Source organism: Myotis brandtii, unplaced genomic scaffold (assembly GCF_000412655.1).
Source record: "Myotis brandtii unplaced genomic scaffold, ASM41265v1 scaffold193, whole genome shotgun sequence".
In the NCBI taxonomy this organism is placed as follows: domain Eukaryota; kingdom Metazoa; phylum Chordata; class Mammalia; order Chiroptera; family Vespertilionidae; genus Myotis; species Myotis brandtii.
In genome coordinates this window covers 439,311-452,007 of record NW_005357191.1, presented here as the reverse complement: position 1 = coordinate 452,007, position 12,697 = coordinate 439,311, and the positions used below count along the sequence as shown (strand labels likewise).

Below are 12,697 nucleotides of genomic sequence, written 5' to 3'. Positions count from 1 at the left end.
TAGTCACCCCCAACTCCCCCCCCGCCAGCCTGGTCACCCCACACAGCCTGCTGTTCAGTTGTTTGGTCGTCCCTCACTAACCCCCCTGCCGGCCTGGTCATAGGCAGCCATCTTGTGAGGGTGTGAGGGTTAATTTACATACCACTGCTTTATTATATAGGATTTTCTTCCCAATCTCCCCTTGTGTCTGTAGTCCAGGGTTTCTCTACCTCAGCCGTGTTGACTTTTAGGGCTGGTTAATTCTCTAGGGTGAGGCTGTCCTGTGCTTTCTAGGATGTCCCTGCCCCCTGCCCTCTAGATGCCAGGAGTCCCCCCCCCCCCCCAGCCCTGACAACCAGAAATGGCTCCTGACCTTGCCCAGTGTCCAGTTGTGCAGCATCACCCCCGGGTGAGAGCCACTGCTCCAACCCACTCCTGGGTTCCTGAATGAGCTGTAGGTTCTTTTATTTGTGCTGTACAACTTGATGGCTTAGTGTAATCATCGGGTCTCTAAGCCGGACCCCTCAGAATTCCTGGTAGAATTCTGCTCTGCCCTCTGGTCTATCTACTTATGCAGTTGATTGGTTGATTGATTGATTCATTCATTCATTCAATGGTGACTTGGCTCCCCTGTTCTTTTCTAACCCTACCTCCCACCATCCTCTCGTACATCATCTTCTCGCTGCATGGTGTCCTTGGTGTCTTTGACACGCCAAGGAAATTCCTACTTTGGGCCTTTGCACGTGCTTTGTGCTCAGTCAGAACTGCTTTACACCAGGATCTGTGGATGGCTCATTCCTGTGCTTCATTCAGGACTGCTCAGCAGTCGCTGTCTCTGAGACCACCCCCAGGCACCTCTCTTTTGACCCTGCCATCTGAGCCATGGCATGTTTATTATTAGTTTATTGTGTGTTCTGAAGCCTCTGTGCACTAGAAGTTTCATGGGGGCAGGGACAAGCTGGTTACCTTCAATATCCAGTCCCATGGGGATATGGTATCAGACAGTGTCTGGAACAGTTGACATGCATCTTCTCAGCTGGCACCGGCTGAGCCCCCGAGAAAGGTCTTACTCTTCACGGTAGGACTTGAACTGAGACCCCAGCCCTGAGCTCTGTCCTGTGTGCCCAGCCGCTCTGAGCAGGTCCTCTTTGCTGTGTGTGTGTGTGTGTGTGTGGAGATTTGAGTCCACCTGCTCTGCCTTTCTGTAGGGTTGAAGCTGCCCTCCCGGACCTGGTCCCCACCATCTGAGTTGGAGGGTTCCCAGAAGCACAACCAGAGCGAGTACGACGAGGCTGCCGGCGAGTGCTGCTCCTGCCCGAAGACTGACTCTCAGATTCTGAAGGAACTGGAGGAGTCCTCGTTCAGGAAGACGTTTGAGAATTACCTGCACAATGTGGTCTTCGTCCCCAGGTCAGGGGCTTCACTGGCTCGGGGTTGGGGGTCGTGGCCTAGGGGATAAGATGAAGTGGGGACCCCGAGAGTGCGCAGAGTCCGCGCTGGGCCTCTTCCCCGGATGCAGGGAGAGATCTTGTGATTTCAACAGGAACTTACTAAGAAGAGCAAGTATTCATCAAAGCGGGGGGGGGGGGGTTAAAAGGCCCATCCTCTGCCTCCCGACATCTCCGGGGCTCTTTATCCAGCCTCCCCTGCCCATCCGGGTTCTGAGACAAACTTTGTAAGGTTATAGATGCCAATCCTGAGAAATGCCTGCCAGCCAGGCCTGGTTTATCACCAAGTCTCAAGCTCGGAGCATTCTCTCTTTTAAAATCCTCTGTCAGCTTCTTATCCTTCTGGGACTTTGCACAGCATCTTCAGAGCCGGAGACTTCTATTTAAAATGCTGTGTTTTCCGTTAGTACGCGGAGGGACTTGCTGGTGTACATTTGATCTACCGAGAGGGCTTGCAGTAAAAATGACTGTAGGCTTTTCATTCATCTTCACTTCTCTGCAAGCAGACCTCTGTCAGTGCCTCGGTTTACTCGTCTCTAGATGGGGATAGCACGTTCCCATCTGCGAGGGTCATGAGACGCCCGAGTCACACAGGGAGTCTCCATCTTGGCACTGTCGGCATTTGGAACCGGATCATCCTTTGTGGTGGGGCCGTCCTGTGCTGTAGCACGGGGAGCAGCCTCCCTGCCTCTCCCCTGTGCAGCCTGCAGCGCCGTCTGCATCGTATTAGTTCATTAGTCTTCACAGTCACCCCCTGAAGCGGGTGCCCCTCCCGGACATGGGTCCAAAGCCCGTGTTTCTGAGCCGACGAGGACTTGCCCCAAGTTCCCCCAGCAGATGTACGAGGCACCTCCTGCCTTTTTACCCTTGACCTCGCCTCTTCACCCTTAAAGACTTCAGCAGCCAGCTGCCCAGAACATCTGATACCATTGGCCATTTCCAAGGTGGATCGAACCCCAAAAGGCTTACATTGGGATAAAACAAGCTTCTAAAACGTGTCTTCTTGAGCCCCCACCATCACTCCTCATCCAGTAGGCTAGATGTGTCTTCAGACCCATCAGCACGTAACTCCTCTTCCTTTTTGTTGTCTTGCCTTTTCCTCCCATGGCCCTGAGGCCAGAAGAGCACTAAATGGCACAGAAGCATCGAGGCAGCTACTGTTTTGCCCACTAAGCACTAACGCTGCCGGACTCGGGGAAATGGCGTCCAAGGGGACCTCCGAAGGCCAGGGCCCGGGGGTTTTTCTCTGCTTTTTTTCTCCCTTGTGCTGAGTTCTCCACGTCTATGGGGGAAGATGTGGTTCAGGTGATGGGAACGTGGCCCGGGGGCAGGCACCTTGGGGCTGCTCGGACAGAATGTGGCTTCCAGGGTGTTAGAAGCAAGAGGTCTGTCTGAAGAAGTTCTGTCTGTACTCAAAGTGGTTGGTTTTGTTTTCACAGAAAAATCTCTTCAGGCCCTGGTGCTGAGGACAGTAGGTACGACTCACCCGTGGGACATCCAGGTGGCCCCTGGCGGCCGCTCAGCGCAGGGCCCGTGGAGTAGGCAGAGCGGAGAGCGTGCTGTGCCGCCTCCACGACCCAGGGCTTCTGTGGCTTGATGCATGCGAAGGGCCACTCTGCCAAGACTGGGCACTTCCCCAGTTCACCCCTCAAACGCCTTCACCCTGAAGTGGGATCTGGGCAAGAATGGGGGGGAATCTTCACTAACACACTTACTAAACGGGGATCAGGGGGCTTCTTTCTGGGCACCTCCCAGATGCCACGTGTTCCCCCGCATCCACTCACCGAACGCGCAGCCTCGGTGTGTGCAGCGCGGAGCCCGGGGTCCATGTGCGGCAGGTAGTGCGGAGGACTGGCCTGGAAACAGAACATTTTTTATTACTTCTTTAATCCTCACCCAAAGATACTTTCCCCCTGATTTTTAGAGAGAGTGGAAGGGAGGGGAGAGACGCAGAGAGAGAAACATCGATGTGGGAGAGACACATCAATTGGTTGCCTCCCATGTGAGCCCCAACCAAGGCTGGGGATCCAGCCTGCAACCGGGGTATGTGCTCTTAATGGGAATCAACCCTGGGACCCTTCAGCCCACGGGCTGATGCTCTGTCCACTGAGACAAACCAGATGGGGCTGGAAACAGAACCTTTTTATTGGGGGTGACAAGTGTGAGACAATAGGTGAGAGCCAGGTGTGCCATGCCACTGAATTCCACTGAAGACAGTAAGGCATGCTTCCCTTTGAATGAACTTCCTTTGTTCTTTTAGATACAGTGTTGTCCAGGAGGTGAGGATGGGCAGACAGAACATGAGGGGAAGGCGAGCTGGTGGGACGAATTAAGGGCTCTTGTGAGGAATAGGAGGCAAGCCTGGAAAAGGCAGGGTGGGGCCATGCCGTGGGATTTTTAATTCTTACTTATTGAGATATAACTGACATACAACATTATATTAGTTCAGGTGTACGGCATAATGATTTGCTATTTATATATATTACCAAATGGTAATCACAATAAGTCTATTGAACATCTCACTTAGTCACACATTTCTTTAGTCACAAAAAGTTCACAGTCACAAAAGTTCTTATGATGAGAACTTTTAAGATCTACTCTCTCAGCTTCCAAATATGCAATACAGCATTATTAACTATGGTCACCGTTTTGTGCCTTTACACCCCAGGCAGTATTTATTTTATAACTGGAAGTTTGTACCTTTTGACCCACTTCACCCACTTTGTTCACTCACCCTGGTGATTTTATTCTTTAAGCAGAGTGTGTGTGTGTGTTTGTTTGTTTGTTTGTTTGTTTATGGTCAGGCATCTGTGTGGCCCCAATCTTCCCTCTAGTGGCAATTTGGAATATAATCTTATAAAAAAGAAAGGTCTAGAATTTTGAGGCTTTGGGCCAGACCAGGGTTTCTGGATCGCAGCTCTGTTGCCACTTGGGACCAGATTGTTCTCATTTGTAGGGACTGCCCTGGTCTCCATTCACTAATGCCAGTAGCGCAACCTGTCCCCCAGATCGTGATAACCAAAAATGCCTTCAGATGGGCCCAGTGTCCCCCGGTTCTGGGACAGTGGGCGGAATCACCCAGGTTGAGAACCAGGTCTAGTGTGAGCTGTGGGACAATAAAATGCTGTGTATGTAGGAAGTGGAAGGATCAGTTGATGTTTGATCATGGAGGTCTTTCATGACCAATTTGTGGTCTTTTTGGATATAATCCTTTGGGCATATACATATTTTGCCTCTTTGAGGAGATCATCTTATGTTCTCAGTTGTTGAGATATCAATTCCTCAATTATTCATGAGGCCTCAGCGTCTTGGCACTATTCTCAAGGCCCACTTGTAGCTACACAGGAAGGTTTGAATCTTGCTAAGATGAATATATCCTTGGTTTCTATCTGAGGAAACCATTGGTCTTTTCATACAAAAAGACCACAATGAAAATCATAGTGAGTAAACCTAAAGTAGGGTTTGTTTCCTGACCACACATCTTGTGACCACAGTGCAGTAACAAAAAACTAAAAGTTTGAGCAGAAAAGTCTACTTCCTGGTAATTAAAAATCAACTATGTAGCTCTGGTTGGTTTGGCTCAGTTGGTTGGAGCATCGTCCCATGCACAGAAAGGTCACAGATTCAATTCCTGGTCAGGGCACATAACCGGTTACGGATTTGATCCCTCGGTCAGGCCTGTACTGGATCGGTGTTTCTCTCTCACATCAATGTTTCTCTCTCTCCCTCTCCGTTCTTTTCTCTCTCTCAAAAAAAAAAAAAAAAGGTCAGTTACTTAGATAACTATTGGGTCAAAGCAGAAATAGAAACTTTCACTAAAGTCTATTTGAAAAATACGTAAATGCGAAACACATACCTTAGCTTGTAGAATATTGCAAAGCTGGGCTTTGATGCCAGTCAGCAGACATACATTGTTTCAGAGATTAAGTACAAAATAAAAATGTAAAAATATAAATGTATTAGGGAGGGAGGGGGAATCAATATGGCTAAACTTGTAAATAAAATCATAGGGAAAAACATAAAAATAATTAGAAGTAAAGAAGGTGCCATAAAACTAGGACCTAAGGAAGATTTTAATATGTTGCATTCCATTGACAATCCTGTGTTAGGAAATTTGAAGCTTTCAGTGAGGTGGGAAATTTTTAACTCATCTGAATTGATTCAAGAAGTAGAAAAATTAAATATTCTAATAACTCTGAAAAAGACTAAGAAAAGGTGTCAATTAAGTTTAAAAAAAAACAACAACAAAAAAACAAAAAACAGGCCCTGGGCCCAGAGTGTTACAGAGAAGATCTTTGAGACTTTGAAAGAGCAACAACTTCCTATAATATGGAAGCTTTTCCCGAGCATAGAAATCTATGGAAACCTACCCTGCTTACTTTCTGAAACTAACATAATACCTCTTAGCAGAACCTGACAAAGATGCTACATTGAAAGAAAACCCCAGGACCAGCTAATATGGGACTTCAGGTCCAAATGTCCTAAATAAAGCACTGTTGGCAATATTGTTTGTCTCAGAAGTGCAAGGATGATTTAAGATCCAGAGATATGAACAGTGTAATCTAGTTCCAAGAGACCCAGTAAGGAATATCATATAATTCATTAGATAATGTTAAAAATATTTTAATTTAGGCGGGGGAGGCACCAAGATAAATATTACCTAGATGTAACCAATAACCAAGCTAACATCATTCTTAAAACTGTTCCTGTTAGAATTAGGAGGCGTCCAATGTCATAATTACTAATTAACATTTCTCTGGGTATCTAGCTAGTGCAGATAGACACAAAACAGAAATTAGAATTTAAAAGAATGGATTGTGGGAAATAAAATCATTGATATTTGCAGATATTCTAGTGTAAGGCTGGACAAATGCTGGCCCAGGACCCAGCTACCTGTGTGTTGAAGAAGTTTTATTAGGAATGTAGCCACACCCTTTCGTTTCCGTTGTGTCCATGGCTGCTTTCAAGCTACAGTGGCTTGAAGGCCATGGAAAGTTGAGTAGTTGTGATAAAAGCCGTATGTCCCACAAAGCCCAAAATATTCACTCTCTAGCACTTATGATAAAAGCATGCTGACCTGTTTACTGGTGTGTTCCTTGAAAATCCAAGGAAATCAACTATGAAACTCTTAGCACGAGAGGATGGGAAGGTAGGGACAATATAAATAAACTAAAGCCTGTGGCTATACGAGCAATAATTAGTATACAAAACAAGGGGAAAGATCTCTTTCATAATTGCCATAAAACCTAAGTAACCCCATGTACAGTTACTGTAAGGAAAAAATTTAAAAACTGGCTGAGATACAGAATTTTGCAGTTAAATGGGAAAGACTATTTCGGGTCATTTAAAAAAAGTTTGCTGGCAAACAAGAAGAAATCATGCAACACAATGTGTAAAGATTAATATCTTAAGTGAATGAACAACACAGGAGCGAGGATGTGGAAAAATAGGGTAAAGTGGATAGTTCCCTAGAGAAACACGAAAGAAGCAATAACGGAAAGAAAAGTTCTCACTCAGCAGTACAAAGAGATACAAATAAAGCAGTAGAGTGATGCTTCAAAAAAATACCTCAGGTTGAAAATCTGAAAAACAAATAAAGGAAAAGGAAGCCCCACTGACCTCAATCAGTGTTACCTAATGCCGCCAGTAACCACGTGGACATCAGGCCGTCATGGGCCGCGGTGAGACCACAGTCAATCTAAGGTCCAGATAGAAATTTAGCCCAATGTATGAAGCATAACCTAGTGATTTCTCCTCGAGGAATCTACTTTTAGGATCAAATAAGACAATGAGACAATGGTCAAAGCAATATTTGTAATACCAAAAAAGAATTGGAAAAACACTCATTTTAAAAATATAGGAGGATGGTTAAGTAAATTATGGCTTATGCATAAATTGGAATATTTTAGTTTTCCAACTTTTCTGCAATGAGCATGTGCTACTTTTGTAATGAGGAAAAACTTCGTTTCACATTGAAAAAGAAAAAAACGTAAATTCTGTTCTAGTTAGTATGTCTTTTTTGTTTGTTTTTGTTTTTTTAAATATACTTTTATTGATTTCAGAGAGGGAGGGAGAGATTGAAACATCGATGATGAGAGAGAATCACTGATTGGCTGCCTCCTGCACGCTCCCTACTGGGGATCAAGCCCACAACCCGGGCATGTGCCCTTGACCAGAATCAAACCTGGGACCCTTCAGTCCGCTTGATTCTTACAGGCTTTTGGCATCGTATTTTGAACACTCACCCTGGGTGGTCTGTTACTCTGCAAAATGAAAACCTGAAATCGAGCAGGTTGAGGGCAACATCGTGATACGTCTACAGCGATGGCCCCGGCCCGCGTCCTCTCCGTGGGCCTGCCCCCTCCTTCTGAGGCTTCGAAGGGCATCTTGCAAGCTGGCTCTGTTGTAATTCCTGGCCATTTGCATTTTAATTCACCTGCTCCCTCACATCCCCTGCTCCAGCCCTTTATTCTAAGCCCCTTACTCGCCAGCAGCATTTGTTTAAAGATGGTGATTGCGTGACCCTTTGTGTCCTGATGTCGCGACAGGTCGTCGAGAAAACGCAGGGCCCTTGGTGATGAAGGGAACGTGACGACGGCTGAGCCCACAGCTCTGGGTTTCCCCAACACCTCAACCATCGTGCCCACACGCTCGGAGGAGCCGCGGCCCTTCGAGAAAGTGGTGAACAAGGAGTCGCTGGTCATCTCGGGCCTGCGCCACTTCACTGGCTACCGCATCGAGCTGCAGGCTTGCAACCAGGATTTCCCCGAGGAGAGGTGCAGTGTGGCGGCCTACATCAGCGCCAGGACCATGCCCGAAGGTGGGCAGGCACACCACGGGGCCGGGATACACACACTGACCAAGGAGGGGCCCTGCCTCTTAACTGATCTGCCCTCAGAACTTTTTATTTATGTTTAGCTTTTCCCAGCTGTATTGAGAAACGATTGACATATAACATCGTGTAAGTTCCTGTAACACAGTTTACAAGGTGGTGATTTGACCCCGTCCTATATGCACTGTGATTATACGGCATCTGCCCCCCTACCATCAGCCAACACCTCCATCACGTCACATTATTCCCAGTCCTTCTTTGTGGTGAACATTTAAGTTCTCTCTTAGCAACTTTCAAGCACACAGTACAGTATGTTTAACTATAGTCACCGTGCTGTACATGAGCTACCTAGGAATTATTCACCTTACAACTGCAAGTTTGTACCCTTTGACCAATGTCTCCCCACTTCGCCTCCCCCAGCCCCTGGTAGCCACCAATCTACTCTGTTTCTAGGAGTTCTGCTTTTTCAGTCATTCAGTACTTGTCTTTCTGTCTGACCTGTTTCTTAGCCTACTGCCTGCAAGGTCCATCCATGTTGCCTTTCTTATTTTCAGTTACACTAGTCATGCAGAGCCATTATATCAACATTAGAAAATACACACAAACCATAAGAAAAAAAATTAAGAAATATATATGGCATTGAGGCTTCTAGAATTAGTCTGGGTTCTCCAGAGTAACAGAACCAATGACAGACAGACAGGCATAGATATGTGGACAGCTCTTTGAGGTGAGTTTTACATGTTCATTCTCCAGCGAGGGAAATGGAACCTAGGAAAGCTATGTAACCAGCTCACAATCAATAGCTGGTAAGTGGTGGAGGTGGGATTCAATCCAGGGATCGGGTCCCTGCCTCTAACCACTGCCCCTTACAGCCAAGGCAGATGACATTGTTGGCCCCGTGACCCATGAAATCTTCGAGAACAACATCGTTCATTTGATGTGGCAGGAGCCAAAGCATCCGAACGGTCTGATTGTGCTGTATGAAGTGAGCTATCGACGATACGGAGATGAGGTAAGACCCCGGGCCCTGGGCATGGACCTGCAAGGCTGTCATTGGTGCCTCCTTCCTGTTCTTAAATTCTGGCCCAAATGCTTCTCGTTAGATGCTTTGCTACATACCTTTCCAGGGAGACGGTCAGAGATGCCTGTCCACAGACTGCGTTCAGCAGCTTCTCATGTTGCCTTTTAGCTCTGCCTACGAGTTGAATGGTGGCTGCCTGCATTTGGGTCCCTCCTACATGACAGGAGACTCGTCTCACTTTAGCGAGAGTTACCTGATTCTGGGAGCAGATAACTGAGAACTTTAATAAGTGACTGTTTGCTGGGTGCCTGTCTTTACTACCAGACGCTCTGCAGGGTGGTGGGTGAGCGCCAAGATGCACAAGACATGGGATCTAAGAACTGAAAAGCAGCTAAGCTACCCCAGGGCTCACTGTGTGCCCTGCGCATGCTAAGCTCTTTGCCTGCATCTCATTTATTGCATCTAAGATGCCACGGAGGCCCCGTTATTTTTATGAGCCGCTAAGAAGCAGGAAGACACTGCCACCCCCAACTGTGGTCTCCAGGGTGCGTCCCAGTTTCAGAAATGTCAGATGTGAAGATGAAATGCCTCTTGGGTTCGATGAAAGGCATAAATCCTCAGAATAACAAAATGAGCTTCATACGGAGGCTTCCAGAATTTCAGTTGTGTCCAAGGTCATCCTAGTAAGAACAGAGTCAGGATTCAAACCCCAGCCTACCTGGTGTTCTAATCCAGGGGTGGGCAGCTTTTTTCTGTAAAGGGCCAGATAGTCAATGTGTCTGGCTTTGTAGCCAGACAGTCTCTGTTGCAAATATTCAACTCTGCCATTGTAGCTTGAAAGCCACCATATACATGATATGTAAATGAGTGGGCGTAGTGTGTGCCAATAAAACTTTATTTAGAAAAACAAGCAATGGGTCAGATTTAGCCTGTGGGCCCGCGTTTGCCAGCACCTTACAGAGGTTATAACAAAACTGTCCAGTGTCTTGGAACGTTGGCGATCCTGTAACCAGGTGGGCACAGCATGGCTTCCCCGAGCCAGAAAGGTGAGGTGGGCCTCCCTATGTGGTCCCAAATACTCAGCTTTGACCGTGATTTAAAACTGCAATCAGCAAACGATGGCCTGTGGTCCAAATCTGGCCTGAGGCCTGTTCTTATGGCTGCAGTGAGTTGTAAAAAGAAACAAAGAAGAATGTATATCTGCGAGTACAATGGCCAGCCCAGCCTCAGTATAGGAGGGGACCTCTCAGGGTTGCATAAAGGGAGGCATGACTCATAGAGGGTCATTATTGTAAGATGTATTACTATCTTATTCTGTATATATTAATCCCATGTGTCCTAAGGAAATAATTGGGAATTGGAGGGGAGTGTAAAACTTTATTCATGATGTTTTCATCACCATCAAAAAGTGCAAGGCACGAGGTGGATGTCTGTTGGAAGTGGACACATAAACCAGGGCATATCCATAAAGTGGGTGGATGTGCAGCCTTTTATAAGGGTGTTTGGGAAGACCTTTGTTCAGTATATAATATAGAGGCTGAGATTACAGGCTCTGGGTGTTAGATCCTCATCTTCCACCAGCGTTAAGAACTCCCCCACTCCAGCCACCCCCCACCCCCCACCATCGAACTAGCTTGTGGCAGAAGGGAAGCTAATTCGTTCCCTAACCGAACAGTTTAAGGAGTTCAGACATGGCTGGATCCAGAATTCCTTTGTACCAGCTGCATTGTAAGTGTCCTTGCAGTGAGCCCAGCAGCTCTTAGCTGTCCTTCTTTGGTTCTGTGGTATCAAGTCTCATATCCGCTCAGCGCCAAGCCTACCAGAAGCGAGATCATTGGTGTCCCAGCATGCCCATCCCGGCTGAGCCATGTGACACCCAGTGACCAATCACATGACCAGGGGAGTGCTGTGTGCTGATGGGGATGAGGATTATTTTTTAATCCTCACCTGAGGAGCTGTTTATTGATATTTATTTTTATTTTATTTTTTTTTTAGAGAGAGAGAAAGGAGGTGAGGGAGTGAGAGAAAGAGAGCGAGATTACCTCCTGTATGCTCCCCAACTTGGAATTGAACCTGCAGCCTAAGTGCACATACAGGGAATTGGTGGACAGAACAATGCTCCAACCAACTATGCCACCTGGCTGGGGCCGGGTCATGAGGGTTTTTTAATAACAGCCTTATTAAGATACATTCGCCTACCATGAAATACACCCATTTAACATGTACAATGTAATGGTTTCCAGTACATTTACAGACTTGTACAACACTTACCACAGCCGGTTTCAGGATATGTTCATAACCTCCAAAAGAAACCTCCCCCTCCAGCCATCACCCCCAATCTTCCCCGCCTCCTCTCTTCAGTTCCTGGCAACCACTTGTCCACTCTCTGCCTCTGTGAATCTGACTGACCTGGACGTGTCATATGAACGGATCATATAATATGTAGCCTTTTGTCTCTGGCTTTTTCATTAGCATAATGTCTTCAAAGTTCATCTACATTGTAGCTTATATCAGTAATTCATTCCTTGTTATGACTAAACACTATTCCATTGTATAAAGAGGCCACATTTTGTTTATCCATTCATCTGTTGATGGACATTTGGGTTATTTCCACCTTTTGGCTCTTAGGAATCATGCTGCTATGTACACGCATGTACACGTTTTTGTGTGGGCATATGTTTCAGTTCTCTTGGATGCGTGCCTCGGAGTGGAATTCCTGGGTCACATGGTAACTCGACATTTAACGTTGAAGGAAATGCCAGGCTCTCCCAAAGCAGCTGCACCCTTCTCTGTGCCCACCAGCAGCGTATGCGGGCTGTGATTTCTGTGCGTCCTGGCCGGCCGGTCCGGGTCTGCCTTATTGGAGCCGTGCCAGTGGGTGTGAGGCGCTGCCTCACTGTGGTCTTGATTTGCATTTCGGTGATGGCTCATTTGGGTCTAGTTCCGTGCCCTTCCCTAACCAATGGGACTCTTCGAGCCCTGGAGCCCGGGTGGGGTTGAGGGCGGGAGGCAGGAGACACTCAAGGGGAGGGACAGCTACCAGAGGAAGTTTGGGGTGTTGTTGGAAGCAGAGGAGAATATGGATTCTGTGCAGTGAGCGACGTGTGTTGACACTGCAGACCGTCCTGATTTTATTCCTGCCGCTGTGACCAACTCTACCCCACCTGCCTGGAATTTTTCAGGCTTGAGACGAAGTCCTACGTCCTAGGAACCCCTCGGTCCCTGGTTGCCCTGTTGGCATTGGACCCACTCCTGTGTCCTCCAGCTGCCGTGGGCTGGCCTGCCTCTGCTGTTCCTGAAGCCCATGGGTCAGCAGTGGGATCCTCATCATGAATCCCCATCCTCCTTTGCCCTGGCCCCGATCCCAGACAGACCAGCCCTTTTCAACATGCAGGGGAACAGAGGGAGGGCGCGATG

The 12,697-nt window shown here is 47.3% G+C and overlaps 1 protein-coding gene across 4 annotated transcripts in view; it reads left to right on the top strand.

Moving 5' to 3' along the window:
- Positions 1-12,697, top strand: part of INSR (insulin receptor) — a 152,916-nt gene that overhangs the window by 110,421 nt on the left and 29,798 nt on the right. For 2 of the 4 annotated variants that reach the window (XM_005864899.2, XM_005864898.2), the window contains exons 9-12: positions 1,188-1,389; positions 2,867-2,902; positions 7,976-8,247; positions 9,132-9,271. In XM_005864899.2, the coding sequence (XP_005864961.1) occupies positions 1,188-1,389; positions 2,867-2,902; positions 7,976-8,247; positions 9,132-9,271 (650 nt within the window). The remainder of the gene's footprint in view (positions 1-1,187; positions 1,390-2,866; positions 2,903-7,975; positions 8,248-9,131; positions 9,272-12,697) is intronic. The other 2 variants (XM_005864901.2, XM_005864900.2) reach the window with 1 other exon arrangement.